This window comes from Oreochromis niloticus, linkage group LG18 (assembly GCF_001858045.2).
Source record: "Oreochromis niloticus isolate F11D_XX linkage group LG18, O_niloticus_UMD_NMBU, whole genome shotgun sequence".
Lineage (NCBI taxonomy): Eukaryota > Metazoa > Chordata > Actinopteri > Cichliformes > Cichlidae > Oreochromis > Oreochromis niloticus.
The window spans coordinates 36,769,555-36,793,382 of record NC_031982.2 but is presented as its reverse complement, the minus strand read 5'-3'; the positions used below and the strand labels follow the sequence as shown (position 1 = coordinate 36,793,382).

The 23,828-nt window shown below is 34.1% G+C and overlaps 1 protein-coding gene across 4 annotated transcripts in view; it reads right to left on the bottom strand.

The window, feature by feature from the left end:
- Positions 1-23,828, bottom strand: part of LOC102081292 (uncharacterized) — a 107,675-nt gene that overhangs the window by 21,785 nt on the left and 62,062 nt on the right. The window contains exon 3 of one of the 4 annotated variants that reach the window (XM_025900238.1): positions 10,138-10,193. The exons of 1 other annotated variant lie outside the window; for it this stretch is intronic. In XM_025900238.1, the coding sequence (XP_025756023.1) occupies positions 10,138-10,193 (56 nt within the window). Of the gene's footprint in view, positions 1-2,136; positions 2,200-10,137; positions 10,194-22,322; positions 22,382-23,828 lie in introns of all 4 variants that reach the window. 2 more of the 4 variants (XM_025900236.1, XM_025900237.1) reach the window with 2 other exon arrangements.

The window sequence follows — 23,828 nt, the reverse complement described above, 5'->3', positions numbered from 1 at the left end:
TATGATCAATAACAGTACTCACTGGGTTCAATCATTAATCTGCTTCCTCGTCCAAATGTCATCTTGGTTCCACCAACACTCACACAGCATGAAGCTCAGTAACACAAACCAGCTAAACTAAACAGGGTTTTCATGTTTCGCAAACACGTTGATGTTTTCATTAAAATAACTACTGTAAAAATCTGCAACTTTAGATTTATGATGTACAGCTGATATTAAAATCAGTTATTTTTATATCACTAAATTCTTTATTCAGGTCAAAGATAAGAGTCAAACAAACTGTTTTTATTGTACTTTTGATAAAACTCAGATGAGACTTTAAAGCTTCACTTTAACATGAACATTATGTTCAGTCTGAATAAGGTGTGATGTAGTTTATGATTTATATAAAATATTTCTTTTACTCACTGGATTCAACAGTAAATGTGATTCCTCTCCCAAAGAAGATCTTATTCTGATTGCCACCAGTCACACAACAAGAAGCTGCATAACACAAACTCAGCAAAGCTAAAGATCAGAACTGAGACGTTAACTCTAAACATTAATATTCAGACATGATTAAATCATCGAGATCCTCTCACATGTTTTTACATTTTGCTCTGTTATTGACCTCACATGATTACACTGATGATGCTGCTCATGATTCACATATAATTAGGTTTTAATGAATCAGTTCATCAGCATGCACTGCAGATGATCCATATTTAAATATAAGTACATAAATAAAATCATGTTCCACTGCATATAATTACTTACTGGTTTCAATGATTAATCTGGTCCCACTCCCAAACAAGATCCTATAAGCATTGCCAGTATTCACACAGCATGAAGCTTCACAACATAAACTCTGTGATCTGTATTTGCAGAATATAGAAAATTTAATTTTTCATATTAAGATTTGAGCTTTTTTATATTTTGTATTACCATACCTAATGACACTGATTTACATATAATTATGATTCTTGCACTTTTTAAATGATTATCCATATTAACTGCATATTGCATGATGTGACAGGTAGCACTTATCATAATGTCACATCATTAAGCATAACTGAGGTATTAGTACGCTTTTAAGAAGTGTGTGATTCACACGCCAAAAAAATTAACCCAACATGAACTCCATCAAATAAATTAGCTGTGGATCTATTTTAGTGTTATTTAAAAAATAATAATTTCATATATTTATTTTGTTTTTTGATTAAAAAGATTAATGCAAATTAATTTAGTAAAAACCTTTATAATATATATATGAGTGACTTTATCCTGCAAATACGATGACATTTAGTTTCCCAGCTAACAACAGTGTTATGTTACTGGTTACATGGTTTTACTATTATTATTATTAATATGAAAACTTACTGGCTTCAGTGTTTAGCCGGGTTCCACTGCCAAAGAATATCTTATACTGATTTGCACCAGTTGTCACACAGCATGAACCCCCATTACACAAAGTCCCAGTAAGCAACTGAACCAAACACATGGAAACCAGTAACATTTTACAGTTTCATGTAAAGTATTTCTACAGTAAAGGTAAATGTACTTAATTGATGTTAACAATGGTTTGAATTTATTACAGATAAACTGCACTCAGTGCTGCTTTCAGAGACATCTCATATAATAATATAAATAATAATTATAATCAATGTCAAAGCACTTACTGGGCTCAGCAGTTAATCTGATCCCTCTTCCAAAGATCAGCTTATTACGGTTTGAAGAAGTCACACAACATGACACACCAGCACACAAACCAGTAACTGACAGGAGCCAACCACACAAACCAGTAACTGACAGGAGCCAACCACAGTTAAAACAATTTGAATGAAAAGACTCAACTAACTTTGCTTATTTGTCTTCTAACTCATCCTTCTTTAAACACACTTAACTATTTTACTGACTTACTGTTTATTTACTCAATTATTTTGTTTAAGCTTTTCAAACATTATATTTTTTAATTAATTCCATTCAAGTTACTTCAAATTGTAACTTTTAAAAATGATTATTATAATACCACAACTACACACAAACTGGGTTACTGGTTTTTTTTGTTTTGTTTTGTTTTGTTTTGTTTTTTTAAAGGTAAAAACAGTTTCTAGGCATATTTCATGCTAAACCATTAAAACAGATATCAGCACTTACTGGGTTCAGTGGTTAATCTGGTTCCACTTCCAAAAATGATCTTATAACCACCTCCAGTTTTCACACAACATGAAGCTCCAGCACATAAACTGTGATGTAACATCAGACGCCTTTAGAAATGCTTTTTCTACTCTCAGAGTGAGGATATGTCAAAACTGTATTTATATTATATTATATATTATATTATGCATCTATATTTAGTAGAAATACTGTTTAAAGTCATATCATCCACTTTGATGTTGTATCTTATCTTTGTGTCTTATTTTTGTAGGTCAAAGTAAATGTGCTTTGGGTAAGATTTCTTTTTAAATTGACAAATGTTCAAATTTCAGCATTTCAGCCACTGACACTGACATGTCTGCTTCATCTTTAGGGAATTTCATGCGTAACCTGCTTTTGTATTAAAAATATGATTCTAAATGTTTACTTTGTACTTACTTTGTTCAATATTTACTCTGGTTCCTCTTCCAAAGGTAAGTTTCTGTAAGCCAGCATTCACACAGCATGAAGCTCCCTCACACAAACTGAATCAAACTCCATTCAAAAAATAAATTCAACTCTGAGCTTTTTGTACGAGCGTTTGGTTTTTCTGTCAAATTGATGTAAAATTGTTCAGTTTAGTGCAAACTTAAATTTAAACATTAGTTTTACATTTTAATCACTTTTCAGTTTCTACAGAACAATTGAAGGTCAGAGAGTTAGTAGCTATCCTTTTGTTGCTTATTACATTATTATTGGTTTGTTTGCACTCATATACATATCAGAACAATAAACTTACAGGTTTGGAGGGTTAATCTGGTTCCTCGTCCAAAGATGAGCTTGTTTGTATTTTGAGTCACACACAGTGAAACTCTGTTACACAAACTCAAAGCCATTAACTGACCTGAGCTTCTGTGAGTTTGCATGTGAGACTGGTGAAGAATATTCAGCTAAACTAAGTTTAAAATAAGGTTTTATTTGTATGTATTTTTATAGCAACCTTTCCTTAACAAACTGTATTTGCTTATTATTATTTATCAATAGCAGTACTTACTGGGTTCAATCAGTAATCTGGTTCCAGTTCCAAAAATGAGCTTAAACTGATTCCCAGTAGACACACAATGTGATGCTACACAACAAAAACCCAGCAGTGGCCCTTTACTACTCAGAACAACTTTGTAACACAAATACATTTAAGAACAGTTAGCTCTCATTGTGTAATTGTCATTGTTCAAGATCTGACTCTTATTTATAAATATGAAGGAAAACAAGTTTCATAAACGTCTTTAACAAACAAACAAAAGATAAAATATTATTCTGCTGTCTGATATTCTACTGAAGGGAACTGGATTTAAGTTTCAATCAAAGTAATCTTACATATTTCATGTGTCCATAGAAAAAAAACGCAGTGAGTTTTTCCTACTGTTGCTTGTATATTATAAATATATACTTTAAATTACTCACAAGATTTATCTGCATTGAGTTTTAACACTTTGAACATATTTATTATGCAGAAACACAAACTGACTTACTGTCATTAACATATAGTTTGGTGCCGCGTCCAAAGATAACCTTGTTTGCACTCCCGCTGTATGTCCCACAGTCTGCAGCCTCAGCACATTAACCTGACTGACTGCAGCAAACTGACAGTGTTTATGAAAATCATTGATACTGTTTTAGTTTTATATTGAATCCTTTTGTCTAAATAATTAATTTGTAAATAAATAATTATATTTAATTAAACTAATAAGCAAATTCTTTGCTGAAATATGCAGTAGATGGAAGTTAGACATGCGTTTGTACTGCACTGATGTGTCTTTGTTTGAATGCACATTCAACATGCACAGCTTCAGCTTCAGCTTATTTTAATATGTTTTCAAATAAACTAGTTTCTCTTTTGGTTCAGTGGATGTCTTTAAGTCTCAAGGTTTCACTACATTTAAAGTGAGTTTGCATATACATATGTATGTATGCAAACATTGATATATTAAATGATGAATGTTAGATTTACTTACTGGGCTCAATGTTTAATCTGGTTCCCTTTGCAAAGATGAACCTGCTTCCAGTATTCACACAGCATGAAGCACCACAGCCAAAACACAGTGATAAACTCAACCAAACTCTGTTTAACAAACTGCATTATGTGACCTTTGACCTGCTGTTTAGTTATTATACACCATTAATCTGTTGATTTTAAAAACTTTTGAACATTTGTTTTATGTTCCACATGTGAGTAATCATCAGTTAAGGTGCATTGATGATGTATATTACTTCAGACTTCATGTACTTGGGTTTCCTTCACTAAAAGAACTGAACTGTCAGTAACATAGAGTTTAGTCCCACGTCCAAAGATAATCTTGTTGCCACCACTGCTGTATGTCACACAGTAAGAAGCTGCAGCGCATAAACCTGACGCACTCAGTGTTTCCAAAATAACCAAAAAATAACCAAAAACATCAACTTCAAAGTTGAAGTGGAAACATCAGTGTCATCATGACCTTTTTAAAGCTACATTTTAACAAGGTTTCACTTCAGTTAATCAATAAAGCCGATAAAATCTGTCTCTACTTTTGTCTCACAGATTTCCAAATGAACAAACTTCTGGAGGGCAGTGTTGCTGTTTACATTACACTGACGTTATAAATGTGTATCTTTCAATAACAATGCATTAAAGTCCAAATATTAGCAGTAATAACAATGTTTCTGGGTGATCCTTTCATACACTTACTGGGTTCAATCATCAGGCTGGTGCCGCTTCCAAAGGTGATCTTATTTGTACCAGTAATCACACAGCATGAAGCACTGGGACCAAAACCAGTGACAAACTGAACCAGGCTCCATTCACACAACCGTGTTTTACATTTGATACTTTACATGAAAATGCTGCATTTAAGATGCTGATGTTAACTTATTTTTGCACTTTGTAGGATTTTTAATACTCTGAATGAATAATTAAAGTATTTTTTTCATGCACTCAGTTTTTCACCACCAAAAAAAGGAATTGAACTTACTGTCATTAATGAATAATTTAGTGCCGCTGCCAAAGATCACCCTGTAGTTCCCACTGCCGTATGTCACACAGTCTGCAGCCTCAGCACATTAACCTGACTTACTTACAAATACAGCCTAAAATACTGTTAATCCCATTCAAATGGATAAAAAGAGTCTGAATATAATGTGATTACAATGTTACCCTAATAGTTACTATATTACTCTGTTAGTTTGGTTCTGTATCACTGAGGTGATTTACATTCAGGGTGATGTTGTTTGTATTCTTCACTGAGATGATAAGTCTGGATATAAAACAAGGAGCAGCTGTGCACACACATCAAATATACAAGATAACCCCGGCCTCCAAACATCATGTCTGCTTGTACACGTGTAAGTAAGAAAAACTCGTTTCTGAACTGAACTTACTGTCATTAATGAAAAGCTTAGTGCCACGTCCAAAGATGAGCTTGTTTAAACCAGAGCCAGATGTCACACAGTGTCAAGCCTCAGTGCAATAATCTACAACTACACAGACCTACTCAAACCTGCACTGTAACTCAAAAAAATAATAAAAGTTTGGAGATAAGTCTATTATTATCTACTTTATTGAGTTATCTCATAAAAAGTCAAAGTGTGCATTAAGATTTTGTTCAAATGCATTGAAAGGAACAGCATCTTAAAAATGTTTGAAAGTCATCTGTCTAATCACTAAAATCATACTGAAAAACTGCTGTGTGTCATTTTCTAAATATTTCACCTACTGTTGGTTTGTTACAAGTTCCATAAAAAAAACTTCCATATAAATAATATTTTAAGTTGTATCAGAACTTACCAGGTTCAATGGTTAACCTGGTTCCTGTTGCAAATAACAGCTTCTGCCCAGAATTCACACAACATGAAACTCCATAACACAAACTCAGCATCAACTGAGCCAAGCATTTAGGAAATATATACATATATATATATATGTATATATTTAACATTAAAACACTGAAAATATGTTTCAACAGCTGTTTATCACAATGTTATTCAGTATGGTATAAGTTCCTTTTTGTGTTTTCCTTTTTTTATTGCTCGTATTTGTATTATTGGAAGATTAGAGGGTTTTTTTATTTCATTTATAAACTTCATAAATGGCTGTAAATATTGTTTTTAACCTGAACTAACTTCACTTCAAATGCTCCAATGGAAGACCAGTTTACCTGACAGTTTACAATAATAGATGTAATTACATTTTTCTGATTTTTACTTATATTTGTGTTCAGTATCAGCACTTACTGGGTTCAATGAGTAATCTGGTTCCTCTGCCAAAGATGATCTTAGCTACACCTCCAGTATTCACACAGCATGAAGCACTGGGACCAAAACTAGTGACAAACTAAACCATCCACACAACCATGTTTTTCACCACTAAAACCAAAGAATTGAACTTACTGTCATTAATGAATAATTGAGTGCCACTGCCAAAGATGATCTTGTTAATAGCAGAGCCGTATGTCACACAGTCTGCAGCCTCAGCACATTAACCTGACTTACTTACAAATACAGCCTAAAATACTGTTAATCCCATTCAAATGGATAAAAAGAGTCTAAATATAATGTGATTACAATGTTACCCTAATAGTTACTATATTACTCTGTTAGTTTGGTTCTGTATCACTGAGGTGATTTACATTCAGGGTGATGTTGTTTGTATTTTTCACTGAGATAATAAGTCTGGATATAAAACAAGGAGCAGCTGTGCGCACACATCAAATATACAAGATAACCCCGGCCTCCAAACATCATGTCTGCTTGTACACGTGTCAGTAAGAAAAACTCGTTTCTGAACTGAACTTACTGTCATTAATGAAAAGCTTAGTGCCACGTCCAAAGATGAGCTTGTTTGAACCAGAGCCAGATGTCACACAGTGTCAAGCCTCAGAGCAATAATCTACAACTACACAGACCTACTCAAACCTGCACTGCAATCCAATAATAATAACAATAACAGTAATAATAATAATAATTTGGGAGATGAGCCATTCCCACCTGTTATTATCTACAATTCTTCTGGGCAGTGCTGCTTTTTAAATTACAGTGAAGTTGAAAGTTTGTATATTTGAATACAAAGCATTAAAGTTAAATTGAAATATTAGCAGTAATCATAATATTTCTTTGGTGTTTTGCATTTTGTGGAATTTTTAATACTCTGAATGAATAAACAAAGTTGTTGTTTTTCACCACTGAAAGAACAGAATTAAACTTACTGTCATTAATGAATAATTTAGTGCCGCTGCCAAAGATGATCTTGTTAAAATTAGCGCCAGATGTCACACAGTGTCGACCCTCAGAGCAAAAATATAGGACTATATAGACGTATTCAAACCTGCACCATAACTCCAAAAATGATATTAATTTTGGAGATAAGTCTGTTATTATCCAATTTATTGAGTATGTTATTGCACATTAAGTTCATTTTGCACATTAAGCTCCTTTGTACATCCATCGACATCGACATCTACCTCACTTGTCTTCACTTACTTATTTTTGTACTTATTTATTTATCTTTCATTATTTTTATCCTTATTTATCTTGTTCCTTCAAACTAACCTAACTTGGCATTTGTGTGATGGACAGCAAAGGAAGAATTTCATTGCACAGAGAAATACTATTTCTTCTGTGCACATGACAATAAACTCTTTGAATCTTGAATCTATGGTATAAGCTCCTTTTTATTTTCTATGTTTTCCTTTTTATTGCTATTATTATTAGAAGAAGATTAGATGGGTTTTTTTTTCATTTATAAACTTCATAAATGGCTGTAAATATAATTTTTTTTTTTTTTTAACTGGAACTAACTTCACTTAAAGTGGTCCGGTGGAAGACCAGTTTAGCTGACAGTTTACAATAATACATGTAATTACATTTTTCACTTACTGGGTTCAATCAGTAATCTGGTTCCTCTGCCAAAGGTGATCTTAGTTACACCTCCAGTATTCACACAGCATGAAGCACTGGGACCAAAACTAGTGACAAACTAAACCATCCACACAACCATGTTTTTACATTTGATACTTTATATGAAAATGCTGCATTTAAGATGCTGATGTTAACTTATTTTTGCACTTTGTAGGATTTTTAATACTCTGAATAATTAATTAAAGTATTTTGTTCCATGTACTCAGTTTGTCACCACTGAAAGAACAGAATTAAACTTACTGTCATTAATGAATAATTGAGTGCCGCTGCCAAAGATGATCTTGTTAACAGCAGAGCCAGATGTCACACAGTGTCAAGCCTCAGTGCAAAAATATAGAACTATATAGACGTATTCAAACCTGCACCGTAACTCCAAATAACAATAATAATTTTGGAGATAAGCCATTCTCTGCAATTATTAACTACTTTATTGTCCATAATAGTACTTTATTGTACTTTTATATCACAAAAACTTTGCCTAAATGCACTGAAAGAAACAGCAACAAAAGTTTAATCCGATCTGTCTTTAGTAATAAACATCATGCTGAAAAATCACTGTGTCAAAACATTTGTTTTGTTACAAGTTCCTTTAAAAACCTTGCATATAAATAATATTTTAAGTTGTATCAGAACTTACCAGGTTCAATGGTTAACCTGGTTCCTGTTGCAAATAACAGCTTTTGCCCAGAATTCACACAACATGAAACTCCATAACACAAACTCAGAGACAGTAACTGGGCCACACTTGTGTGTTTACATTTGAGACTGTTGCAGAATATTAAGGTCGAATAAGCTTAATATTAATCATATTATTAATAAACAAAGACATGAGCTGCTTTCTTTCATTTAACATTAACGACTGCTATAAATATTTTATTATGACCAATTCTGACAGCTAAACAAATCCTGAAAAAGAATATTTCATTTTTATTATTTCATTATTGTTATTTTGTCTGGTAAAATGTACTTAAAAACTAATTTATTTATTTATGTTTAAATCGGTGGCTGCACTTACTGGGTTCAATCAGTAATCTGGTTCCACTTCCAAAAATGAGCTTACGTTGGTTCCCAGTAGACACACAATGTGATGCTGCACAACAAAAACTCAGCAGTGGCCGTCTGAACAACTGAGACCGTCCACTTTAAAGTTCAGATGGTTCTATTCAATCAGCTATGAGGTAAAAATGAATTCCAGAATAACCAGTTACCTCTCAGTATATGACTGCCATGTTTTCAGATCTGCATCTTATTTTTACATCTGAAGATAAAACAATATTTATTTTGTTTTATAAACTTCTTGGTCAGACAAACAAAAGAAAACAGATTATTCATCTGACATGATACTGAAGGCCAGCACTGACACTAATGTCACAGTGATCTCAGATATTTTATGTATCCATAGAAAACTGTGTTTGGTCTTCACAGTATGATCGGTAATAACATTATTTCATGTGGACCAGTAAAACTTACTGGGTGCAACTGTTAATGTTGTTCCCATTCCAAAGATGACCCTGTTTCCACCAGCATCCTCACAGCCTGAAGCACGTTGACAAACACTCAGTAACAAGCTGCACCAAAGCCTTCTGGGAAAATCAAAAAGCTGCTGTTTATACATTAAAACTTTTAATTACTACTTTGATTTGTTTGTATTGAGTTTTAATACTTTGGGTGAAATTTTAAAGCTTTTTTTATGAGGTCAGGATTTTACTTACTGTCACTGACGTATAGTTTGGTGCCGCGTCCAAAGATGAGCTTGTCTGTGTTGTAAGTCACACAGTCTAAAGCTGCAGCACACAAACCTGACTGACTGCAGCAAACTCAAAGTGTCATTCTGACCTTTAAACGCTCAATCTTTTGTTTTAACAAATACATTTCAGTTCATCAATAAAGCCGATAAAATCTGTCTCTACTTTTGTCTCACAGATTTCCAAATGAACAAACTTCTGGAGGGCAGTGTTGCTGTTTACATTACAGTGACGTTATATATTTGTATCTGTCAATAACAATGCATTAAAGTCCAAATATTAGCAGTAATAACAATGTTTCTGGGTGATCCTTTCATACACTTACTGGGTTCAATCATCAGGCTGGTGCCGCTTCCAAAGGTGATCTTATATGTACCAGTATTCACACAGCATGAAGCACTGGGACCAAAACCAGTGACAAACTGAACCAGGATCCATTCACACAACCGTGTTTTACATTTGATACTTTACATGAAAATGCTGATGTTAACTTATTTTTGCACTTTGTAGGATTTTTAATACTCTGAATGAATAATTAAAGTATTTTGTTCCATGTACTGAATTATTCACGACTAAAACAAAAGAACTGAACTTACTGTCATTAATGAAAAGCTTAGTGCCGCTGCCAAAGATGAGCTTGCTAACACCAGAGCCAGATGTCACACAGTGTCAAGCCTCAGTGCAAAAATCAACAGCTATTAGACGTATTCAGACGTGCATCATAACTCCAAAAAATAATAAAAAGTTTGGAGATAAGTCTAAGATTTGCACTATGATTTTGTTCAAATACACTGAAAGGAACAGCATCTTAAAAATGTTTGAAAGTCATCTGTCTGATCACTAAAATCATACTGAAAAACTAATATGTGTCATTTTCTAAATGTTTCACCTACTGTTACAAGTTCCTTTAAAAAACTTCAATACAAATAATATTTGAATATGTGTCAGAACTCATCAGGGTTTGTTTGTTTTTTACATTAAAACACTGAAAATATGTTTCAACAGCTGTTTATCACAATGTTATTGAGTATGGTATAAGCTCAGTTTGTATATTTTCCTTTTTATTGCTGTTATTATTGTTATTATTATTATTATTATTATTATTATTATTATTATTATTATTATTATTAAATGAGACTTTTTTTAGTTATAAACTTCATAAATGGCTGTAAATATTGTTTTAAACCTGAACTTCACTTTATGACCAGTTTACCTGACAGTTTACAATATTACATGTAGTTACATTTTCCTGATTTTCAGTCATATTTGTGTTCAGTATCAGCACTTACTGGGTTCAATCAGTAATCTGGTTCCTCTGCCAAAGATGATCTTATTGGAACCTCCAGTATTCACACAGCATGAAGCTCCAGCACATAAACTCGTGTTGTCATGCGCAGCCAGCTAACGCTGTAATTTTAACTGTAGCAGTTTTGTTTGAATGTTAACATGCCATACTTCTTTACAGTCTTTGTGCTTTTGTTTTCTATTGTTAAAAACATATAATAATATTACAAAATTACATCTGCACTGCAGTCAGTGATTGGCCAGCTTCTAAAGATAATCATGTTTACAACTACAGTTGTTTTTGTAACTGAAAATCAGCTGAAAGTTACATGATGACAATTTATAGATCAAATGTAAAATGTAAAGAAATATTTTAGAGATGGTCATTTTCATCTGTGTTCATTATGGTCTCCATTTAGAAGGTTTTCATAACTATCTGATATATTTATGTAGTGTGTAAAGTTTATTTTGGATTCTACTGATTCTACAGTTTAAAGTACAGTAAAAGTGCAACACACACACGTCAGTTTGACAGTTTCACGATTTCACCTGTTTCTTCTTTAGCTTCATTATTGTTGTCTAAAAATTAATATTAATGTTGTATAACAAGCACTTACTGGGTTGAATGATTAATTTGGTTCCTTTTCCAAATATGATCTTAGTTCCACCTCCAGCATTCACACAGCATGAAGCTCCAGCACACAAACTGAGCAGATGACTGGATCAAACTGACAAACCTTACACACGATTCTTTAAGGTTATGATTTGTCAAACATTGAATGTAATTCTGGTTTGTTTTTTTCTCATTTGTTTCAAAAAAGCCAAATTATTTTGGTGCTAATCAATTTTGTTACAATCACAATTTTTCAGACACATTTTTCTGTTAAATTGTTTATAGATGCAGAACACAAGTAAATAAAAACAATAACTGATCTCTGTCAACACTCACTGGGTTCGATGATCAGCCTGCTTCCTCTACCAAAGATGATCTTTTGTGCATTCACACAACATGAAGCTCCTGAACATAAACTTAACCTGATCCACTGGATTCACATCTGTTTATATCTTTAGGTAAAATCATCATTGAATTTAAAAATGTTTAAAGCTGACAAGTTTTGTAAGTTGAAGTGTCATAATTATTATAATTATCATTTGTCAGACATTATTTTATCTTTGAGTCTCAGTTTGAACCAAACACCATCTGGACACATGAACATTCAGCTCTCGGTTAATGAGCTTGTTTTCATTAAAAACAGATGTTTTACATGTATGATAAATATAAGCTCTATTTTCACTTGGGTGGAGAACAAAATGCTTCCTGGGTTATACATGTGTTCAGTTCTACACTTTTACTGTTATTATTCAGACTGTAAGGGACGTTTAAAATTCAAACATCTGGCTTTTCTCTCTCTTCTGCCTGTTAGTGACTCGGGTGTGAAACACCAGATAACGTTGAGGTAAAAGAAGTTCAGATATGTAAGATCACATGTTGTAATTCCAAAATCACATCCAGAAACACATTTCTGTCCCTCTGGCATCAGTGACTAACTTGGCTGCACTTCCATAAACAATCTTAGATCCACTTTGTGCCAAACAGTTTTCACCAAACTACAAATGAATGTTAGAAACTCTTAACAGATACTCACTGCTGTTAACTATCAGTGTGGTTCCTTCCCCAAACACAATCTTCCGTCCTCCACCAGAAGACGTAGTCACACAGTATTTATGACCTAACACTTAATCTGAGCCACATCACCTCCACAGCATTCAGCTCAAAGAGGCTCAAATTAACATTTTTTTCATCTTTTACACAAACATATATACATTTCAACTGAGTTAGGTAACTTTGGGAGGGTTTAGTAGTCTTTGTCACAATTTGCAACAGAATGTGCAGTTATATGATCACAGTCAGAGACTGATGCAGAAACTCTCTGATTAAACACCAGATGTGCACCAACACCAGCCTGCAGGTTAACTGTAAGTAAATGAGCTTAAAATGAGAATAAAAAGATAAAGATGAGCAGACTTACAGGTTTCAACAATCACTTTAGTTCCTGTTCCAAACAAGATTTTATCGAGACCAGAGCCCTTCACACAGCAACACACTGCCTGACAAAAAGCACAAATAGCCCAACACACTCGTTCTTCTCTAATATTCTCAGGATTTAACAGCATCACTGAGAAAATCACTGAGTTTTCAGACCAGAACACAACAAGCTGAAACATCAACGAGACGCTTGAAGCTGCTCAGACTTCAGCTTGATTTCATCTGTTTTACACAAACGTTTTTCCCAAACTCACAGCTGTTACTGAAACATCACCAAGCTGAATGTGGCAATATGAAAAGTCACATTTCTACCAACTACAGACACTTTTTATTTGGACTTTTATTTAATGACTCACTGAACATTAAACATCAGACAAAGAGCTTCGAGTCACTAATTCAATCTAACCTGTCAAAGTGAAAACAGTTATTAATAAGACTGATTATTGTCTGTTAGATTGAAACTTCTTACTTGCTTCCACAGTCAGCAGAGTTCCTTTACCAAACATCATCTTCTGTGCTGCTCCAGTCTTCACACAGCACAAACGAGCTCACCAAAAACCATCAGCCTACAGAAGCTGCTGAGCTTCACTATAATATGTTTATGATATTTATTTTCTTAAAACTATTTGTCAGGAACTATTTGATGTCCTGATGTTAGGACCAACATGTAATCTGAATTTTTTAAATGACACCAGCTGCTGTGTTTCTCACTGTTTGCAGATTACGTGTTTCTAACTCAGTGTTCAGCACCAATAACCAAACAGCAGCGTTTCACCTTTACTGTTCACACTCACTAAAAACAGAGCAGCTCAAATCTCAAAGACACAGTTAAACTGTAACTTTTTCACCTTCAGTCCGAACAGCCTCATGAAAATGTGTTTAATGTTCGTTGCCTGTAGCTTTAATTTAAAAATTAAACTTACTGCTGTGGACGTTCAGTCTGGTGCCCGATCCAAACAGCAGCTTATTATAATCAGTATTCACACTATGAGAGGCAGCGTGACAAAAACTGGTTCCTGGCTGCCTCTGTGTCTCGCTTCTACGAACTGTCCTGGACTACAAACATGTTGAAGTCATTCAGTATGTTGTGGGTCAGAATCTGTCCTCACAATTAGAATCTGAAAACAAATATCTGCTGGGACTGAAATCTTGTGACTGATGTTGGTGTTAAACTTACTGCTGTGGACGTTCAGTGTGCTGCCCGATCCAAACAGCAGTCGCCCGTAAGAGCCAGTCTTCACACCGCGATGTGAACCATGACAAAATCTACTCTGAGCAGCACAACCTTCACACAGACTGATCCCACTTTAATTTAAAAAAGGAAAGAATTTCTTATTTGGCTCAGCAAATGTTTAGCTCTGCTAAATCAAACTTGTAAACCTTGGACGTTATCAATATGACGTACAACTGATGTAAATATTTGTTTTTCCTAATTTATTTACAGAAAAAAATTATTTTAAGTGATCAGTTTTTGATCCTTTGATCTCTTCATTATATTTATTCTGATATTTGTTTTGAAGTTTTAATTGAATCCATAACAGAAGTCAAATAGAGACATGGCAGCACTCACTGGCTTCAATGATTAACCTGCTTCCTGCTCCAAAGATGATCTTTTGCCCAACATTCACACAACATGAAGCTCCATAACACAAACTCAGCACTTCATTCGTTCATCAACTTCTTTGACTTTTTTATGAATAAACATGAACAAACTGCTAAAGTCGATCACTTGTGTCAGTTGTGTTTATTACAAGTTAATGTTTTTATTGTGATCATGATTTATCTGAAGTATGTTAAACAGATGGATCGTTGGCTTCAGAGCAAAAAGACTTTACTTCAAATATGAACATTTCACGTCTGCAGTCACTTTTTGGGCCAACAATAAATAATATAACTACAGTTTTGGTCAGCTGACCTGTTTCTATTTGCTCTGATGGTTTTCTGAATAAAACAAAATGTAAATTCTGACATTTTCCTGTAGATCATGGAAATCTTTCAAAGTGATCCAGAGTGGATATGTTTGACTCGTCGTGTATGTTTGATGAATGTTTTTACTCTTCACTGTTATTCTAATTGTACCTGTAAAAGTAACTTTTATTCTTAATGCTCAGTTTGCTTCATATTCCAGCATTTAAACATTTGGTGTTGCTTTGTGGCCAAAAATTAAATCCATTCATATTTAATACACTGCAGATGTTTCAGCTCTGTTTGCATTACTGCAGTTAACTTAAAACTATGACTGTTACTGTCACTTATAAATGGAAGTGTATCAGTACTTACTCGGCTCAACGGTTAATCTGACTCCTCGTCCAAAGTTAATTTTTTCTAAGCCGACATTCACACAACATGAAGCCCAATAACACAAAGTCAGGAAAGGATCAGCTGAACCAAACTCTGTGTTTGATCTTTACATTTAAAAATACACAGAAGTTTAACATATATCATAAACATAAGCTCAGCTATTTTCACTATAGTGAAGAACAAAGTGTTTTATCATAAGTTTGTTCAGTTGATGTATTTTAGTCTTTATCTGTGTTTATTTATCTGTATAAATGTTACAGAAATATTTGTAATTTAGAGATAATTTAACTTCTGACATTTCTCGCTGGTCTTCTGACCTTTAAGGGGTCAAAACATATTGATTTAATGTCCCTCAGCTGTGAACACTGGTCAACATTTAAATGTGATATTTACAAATCTAACCTGATTTTGCTTGTTTGCCAATAAAAAAACGAATAAACAACAAACATTTTTCAGCACTTACTGGTTTCAATGATTAACCTGGTTCCACTTCCAAAAAGCATCTTATACCCAGTATTCACACAACATGAAGCCTCATAGCACAAACTTAGCAGATGATCAACTGAACAAAAGCTCATCTTAGACGTGATTTCTGAGTTTTCTCACTACTGTCATATTATTTTTAGAATTATTAATCAGAACTGTTGTAGAAATATTTATATTTACAGTAACTATACTGCATATAGTATTGGTGTCCATGAGTAATCCTTTGTTAGTTGAAGTAATTACTGTATTTTTGTAACTGCACATTTTACAAGAAATCACAGATTGTGTGATTTTATGCAAATTTAAAAATACATGTAAATTTCAATGTCAGCATTTTTTTTTTATTTCTTTACTTAAAATGTTTTGTCAGCTTCTTCTTTATGCTTTGATCAACTCTAACTTTCAGCACACACTCACTGCTGTTGATGATCAGTGTGGTTCCTTCCCCCAAAGACTGTTTTCCATCCTCCGGTGGAAGACGTACTCACACAGTGTTACTGATCAGACACTTAATCTGAGTGCAGATCAACTCCACATCACTCAGCTCACAAAGGCTCAAATGAACATTTTATTATCTTTTACACAAACGTATATATTCTCTGTTTCACTGTATGTAGAGAAAGGCTTAGTTTTAAATACCTGACTGTGTCCAAGTAAAACATACATGAGGTAAAACTTACTGGACTCGACCGTCACTCTGATCCCAGAACCAAAGACCAGTTTCTGGAAGCTTCCAGTTTTCACACAGCAACAAATGTCAGTGCAAAAACTGTAACACATCACTTCAGTCTGTCTGATATAATAATCTTAATATACATTCATGTTTTCTGAGTTTGGTCTTTCAACTGAAGATAAGAAATGAATTTTGGATGCACAGATGTCCTGTCACAACACAGCCGAACATCTCTGATAAACTTTAGTTTTTAAGTGTTTATTTATGAGACTGATGCAGAAAGTTTCTGATTAAACACCAAATGTGCACCAACACCAGCCTGCAGGTCAACTGTAAGTAAATGAGCTTAAAATGAGAATAAAAAGATAAAGATGAGCAGACTTACAGGTTTCAACAATCACTTTAGTTCCTGTTCCAAACAAGATTTTATCGACACCAGAGCCCTTCACACAGCAACACACTGCCTGACAAAAAGCACAACTAGCCCAACACACTCGTTCTTCTCTAATATTCTCAGGATTTAACAGCATCACTGAGAAAATCACTGAGTTTTCAGACCAGAACACAACAAGCTGAAACATCAACGAGACGCTTGAAGCTGCTCAGACTTCAGCTTGATTTCATCTGTTTTACACAAACATTTTTCCCAAACTCACAGCTGTTACTGAAACATCACCAAGCTGAATGTGGCAATATGAAAACTCATATTTCTAACAACTACAGACTCTATTTATTTGGACTTTTATTTAATGACTCACTGAACATTAAACATTAGACAAAGAGCTTCGAGTCACTAATTCAGTCTAACCTGTCAAAGTGAAAACAGTTATTAATAAGACTGATTATTGTCTGTTAGATTGAAACTTCTTACTTGCTTCCACAGTCAGCAGAGTTCCTTTACCAAACATCATCTTCTGTGCTCCTCCAGTCTTCACACAGCACAAACCAGCTCAGCAAAAACCATCAGCCTACAGCAGCTGCTGAGCTTCACTATAATATGTTTATTATATTTATTTTCTTGAAACTATTTAATTTTAAGTTTAATGCAGTTGTTAGATTGTGGACAGTTATCATGATTTCTTATGGTTCTGATATTATTTTCACTTTGCCAAAAAGAAAGAATAAATTTTTTAAATACTAAATATTTTTTTATGTTTATTTGTATCTGTTTGTTTGGATTAATGGACACGGCCATCAGTTTAGTTCATTTCCAACAAGTTGAACTGAACACTGATAAGATCTCTATGTTAGGTGTGACTGTTACATCATCACAAATCGAGAGAAAGGCTGATTAAACGAGTTTTATGATTCTGCTGAATAAGTTTAGTAGAAGAAGAAAACTCAGACTTACAGCAGCTTTAATAATTTAATTTAAACTTACGGCTCTGGACGTTCAGTCTGGTGCCTGATCCAAACACCAGTTTGCCATATCCGCCCCCAGTATTCACACCATGACACACAACACAACAAAAACCTGGTTGTGCCTCTGTGTCGTTCCATCTGTTCTATTTAATTCTTTCCTGACCGAAATGTTTCTGAGCTGAAGGTGATTCTCACACCAACTGTAAAGAATCTGATTGATGCTGTGCTTCGACTATTAGAATATGAAAAATAGAAATTCCATCTTGTGACTGATTCTAGTGTTAAACTCACAGACGTGGACATTTTGTCTGCGCTGATCCAAACACCAGTGTTGTGCTTCCAGTGTTCACACCGTCAACTAAACCATGACACAGATTTAAGCCTTTAATTGTCTGTTTGTTACTAAACTGAATCCAAATGTTTCAAATATTTCTTGTTTATTTACTTTTGTGCTGCCAGTACATGAAAATATTTGTTCCAGATTAACAAAATAACTTTTGCTGTCATGTTTATTTTCATGTACTTGTGCAAGGTTTTCATAATATTCTCTTTATGAAACAAATGTAACTTTAGACTAAATGTTTAAGTCATTAAATCATAAACACAAGAAACGATTTCATATTTTCCTTCATCCTATGGTGATGTTTGTTTTTATCAGCAGATTCATGAAACTTTCAGTCTAAACTGACCTGATTCGACGATCAGTTGAGTTCCTCGACCAAAGATGAGTTTTTCTGCACTTCCTCTCACACAGTGACTGACAGCTGACTCAAATCCTCACACAGTCTTTCTACTTTTGTTTTGGTGTAAACACAAACATTCAGAAATATTCACTGAGACATTATTATAGACAGAAATGGCAGCAATGCTGAGACTTTCCTTAGTGTATGTTTGTTTTGAAGAATCACCGTCATCTCACCCGAGCAGACGAGGAGTCAGATTCCTCCCCATGAATCAGTTTGTCTGCACTTAGTTTCACACAGCTGACTAAAATATTTCACCCACAGTCTGACGTGGAGACTCGGTTTAAAACATTTTGGCTGTTTCTACAATGAAGTCCTGTCCAAATTAAACTGGTTAACAGGCTCTAAACTTCACAGCGGTGCAGCATTACTGAACCGCACTGACAGATAAATTAATGGGAGATTGTAGTCACAGATCACGTTCTTTGATTAGTTTTTATTTTCAGTCTGAGTTCAGGAGAATATTTTAATGTTTGACAATGAAATGAACTTTTTTTCTGAATGAAAACTTTACGTCTCTCATAGAAAATAATCTGTGACAGGTTTAGGATCTAATCATCGTTTCTGCATTACAACAGTCGAACTTTCACTTTGACTCGTTCTGATGGCGAAAACTTCACACGTTAAACTGGATTTTGAGCAATAAAAATAATATCATGTTGTTCTGCACATAATGTCCTAAATATTTGTTAAATATATATTTAAACTCACCAGAGTTGACAGTCAGTCGAGTTCCTCTGCCAAAAATCATTTTCTGTGCGTTTCCTTTCACACTGTGACTGATCGCTGAATAAAAACCTCCAAAGTTCAAACTCATGTTTCAATCTTAAGTTTGAATCGTTTCAGGTTTTGATGATTGAAATATTTTCATTGCACTAAAACAGGGATTTACCTTTTTAAGCTTTAATGACTAAATATAAATCATTAAAAACTGAACACTGTGTTGGATTGAAGTATTGTTCTCCTCTGATTTTATGTTTTAAATCTATAAAATTTTACCTGATTCGACACTCAGTCGAGTTCCTCTGCCAAAGATCAGTTTGTCTGCAGTTCCTCTCACACAGTGACAAACAGTTTGATAAAAACCTCACAGCTGCCTTTTAGTGAAAGGTCCCTGATTAATCATTTTTAATCCACTGACTGGTTTAAAATGACAGAAATATGTGTTTAATATTGTGGCAGTGAACAGCTGGAGGCAGCCGTGTGATCTGAGTTTTTTCTTTGTTTCTCACAAAAGTTAATGTTGAACCCTCCAACATGTAATCAGATCTAATTATAGCTGCATTATAGTCACTTAGAAACATTTATCACACACGTTTGTCCTCATTTTAAAGTTCAAACGTTCAACTTTCAGCAGAATCATTATTTATCAGTTTTCTGTTTGACTTCATTCATAGTTTACAGCTTCTGTTATTAAATCAGTGAAAATATTCAGTGTTTTGTCGAAACTTTAAATAACTTGGGTTTAAGAAATGTTGTTTAAGTTCATGTGTTAGTGACAGATCTGTAAAAATCAGGCTTTCATTAAGATTCATGTGCATCAAACACATAATCCTGGATTATCACAGTATCACAGTATTTAACATTTTCTGTGATCTGCAGCTTCAGTTCATGTTTTACATCATTTTAAAGTTACTTACTGGACTCTACACTGAGTTTTACTCCTGGTCCAAACACAGTCCTGTAGCCTCCCTGACCAGTCACACTAAGATACAGCGCTCAGCAAAAACAGCTGCCTGCACTGGGACCAGTTTAACTGCTCAGTTTTCTCCCATCTGAGTCAGAATAATACAAATCTTTAACTTCTGCTCGTCACGTCTCATTTTTCCTCCTTAGCCCTACAAATGCAAAATCTGAAACTGTAAAACTCACAAACCTCACATTCACCAACAGGAGACTCAGTTTATACTTTGCATTTACACTGAAATTCAAAACCAAAGTAATTTTTTATAACAGACTTTTCATTCAGCATTTTGAGGCTTTTTCAGAATGTTTTACTTTTTATTTATTGTCATTTTTCTGATTTAGTTTTAAAATTATTTTCTTTCCCTACAGTTTTTTTTTTACTCCATCTTGGATTTGCTCGGCTCCTAAAACTCACTTTACTTACATTTGCTTGCACATACAGTCTGCATGTGAATCCAGTCTGCATCAAACAGACAAACTAAAACTGAAAGTTCTTTAATGAAAAATGTGTAAAATCATGAAAATAAAAAAGTCTTACCGCTTTCTACCATCAGTTTGGCTCCACTGCCAAAGAAAACTCTGTTCACTCCCTGATTATTCACACAGTAACAAACACTGTGACAAATACTGCTGCACAGCTTTTATTTCCCATCTTTGCTACTTTATGTATCTGTTAGTTATTAATCACGTTTCACATCAGGTCTTTGTAGAGTCTCAGATTTTGGTTTGTTTGTTTTTTACATTAAAAGTCACATAAAAATATACAAATGTTCATTTATTTCCATTTGCAGCCAGTTTGCACCAATAAAACCATCAACACTAAAACTAATAAAAGTATTTTTTAAATCTTACCAGTTTGTACCATCAGTTTGGTTCCTCTCCCAAAAATCATTTTGCCTCCCTGGTTATTCACACAGTAACAAACACTGTGACAAATACCCTGTTTGTATGAGGACTGAGTTTACATTTGATTTTCACTGAAATGTTTTGGTTCATATTTTTATTCATCTTGTTGTTTTTACATGAATCTGTATTTGTTTCCAGATTTCATGCTGATGTCTCATTGATGATTTTTATCTTTTGGTTTACTTGGTTGTTTCTGTTTGGAAATCATTTTAATACATTTTATAAATGTGTTCAGATATTTTACTTCACGATGACTATCTGCAGCCTAAAGTCAACTTCAATGAGACAAAAATGTAAATCGTGAAATAAGAAAGAAATCTTCTTCTTACCAGTTTGTACGATCAGTTTGGTTCCTTTACCAAAAATCATTTTGCCTGCTCCCTGATTCACACAGTAACACACACACTGGCAAAAACTGCTGTGTGTCAGCATATCTGTCTCTTTTTATCCATATCTATGTTTACACCATGGTCCTTCATTATAATCTAATTTCAGCAGTAATTTATGATGTTTCTGTGAATCTGAAAATGTTTCTGAGCCTGTTTGTCATCATTGTCTGTCGTCAGCTGCAGGTTTGGACACGTTTCATCAGTTTGATTTGAATTTTCTTCTCGTTTCTTATTCGGTCCAAATAAAGCTCTAATAAACTCCTGTTAAAATTACAGCTAAAACAAAACTACTTCAAGTAATTTCATGAAAATCAGCATCTTACCAGCTTCTACAGTCAGTTTGGTCCCTTTGCCAAAATAAAGTCTGCCGGCTGCTCCCTGAGTCACACAGTAACAAACACTGAGACAAATACTGCTGCACAGTTTTTATTTCCCATCTTTGCTACTTTATGTATCTGTTAGTTATTAATCACGTTTCACATCAGGTCTTTGTAGAGTCTCAGTTTTTGGTTTGTTTGTTTTTTACATTAAATGTCACATAAAAATATACAAATTTTTATTTCCATTTGCAGCCAGTTTGCACCAATAAAACCATCAACACTAAAACTAATAAAAGTATTTTTTTAATCTTACCAGTTTGTACGATCAGTTTGGTTCCTCTCCCAAAAATCATTTTGGTTCCTGCTTGATTCACACAGTAACACACACACCAGCAAAAACTGCTGTGTGTCAGCATATCTGTCTCTTTCTATCCATATCTATGTTTACACCATGGTCCTTCATTATAATCTAATTTCAGCAGTAATTTATTTTGTTTCTGTGGATCTGAAAATGTTTCTGAGCCTGTCTGTGATCATTGTCTGTCCTCAGCTGCAGATTTTGACACGGTTCATTTATTTGTTGATGCATTTCACTGCAGATGTCTCTGTTTTAAGTTCCACTTAAACTCAGTTTGACTTTCTTTGTTTTCATCTTTTGAATTTCTCATCAGTTTGTTTAATAAACTGGAAAAAGCAGAGCTGATATTTGTTCATTTAAATAAACTGTGTTCTTTCCTTTCTGACATGATTCCTGTCTGCAGCCTGCACCAGTCCAGAGCTGTTTGCATCTGCAAAGTGTGAAATCATTAAAAGAAATCTAAGTCTTACCAGCTTCTACAGTCAGTTTGGTCCCTTTGCCAAAATAAAGTCTGCCGGCTGCTCCCTGAGTCACACAGTAACAAACACTGTGACAAATACCTTGTTTGCATGAGGACTGAGTTTACATTTGATTTTCACTGAAATGTTTTGGTTCATATTTTTATTCATCTTGTTGTTTTTACATGAATCTGTATTTGTTTCCAGATTTCATGCTGATGTCTCATTGATGATTTTTATCTTTTGGTTTACTTGGTTGTTTCTGTTTGGAAATCATTTTAATACATTTTATAAATGTGTTCAGATATTTTACTTCACGATGATTATCTGCAGCCTAAAGTCAACTTCAATGAGACAAAAATGTAAATCGTGAAATAAGAAAGAAATCTTCTTCTTACCAGTTTGTACGATCAGTTTGGTTCCTTTACCAAAATAAAGCCTGTAGTTTCCTCCCTGAGTCACACACTAACACACACTGTGACAAATACTGCTGCTCTCACTTTAGTCTCCACATGTTTCTGTTTATTTATTCTGTATTATTCAGTCTCATTCTGTGTTCTCGTCCAGCAGTTTTGTTTTCTTCTGTTTGTTTTGGGGTTTTTCAGACGTTTAAAAGCAGTTTGGTAAATTCAGTCGTTTCATCCCAACATTTAAACTCAGTATCACCAATCCTGTTTTTAGCTGATGTTATTTTCCCGTACAGTCGTCAGCCTGCAGTGTTAGTCCATCAAAATGAGTGAAAACCTTTCAAATATGTAATATTCAATAAATACAAACAGTGATTGCAGACTCTGAGCACTGAGCTGACCGCAGCATAAAAAGATAAAAACCGACTTCACGTTAAGTCTTACCCGTCTCTACGCTCAGTTTGGTTCCACTGCCAAAGACGAGCTTGTCGTTTCCTCTCGTCACACTACAGCAAACACTGTGACAAAAACTGCTGCACTCTGTCATGTTTCAGGGTCAGCTTTAGAGTTTGACTCACTTTCATATTGTGCTTATT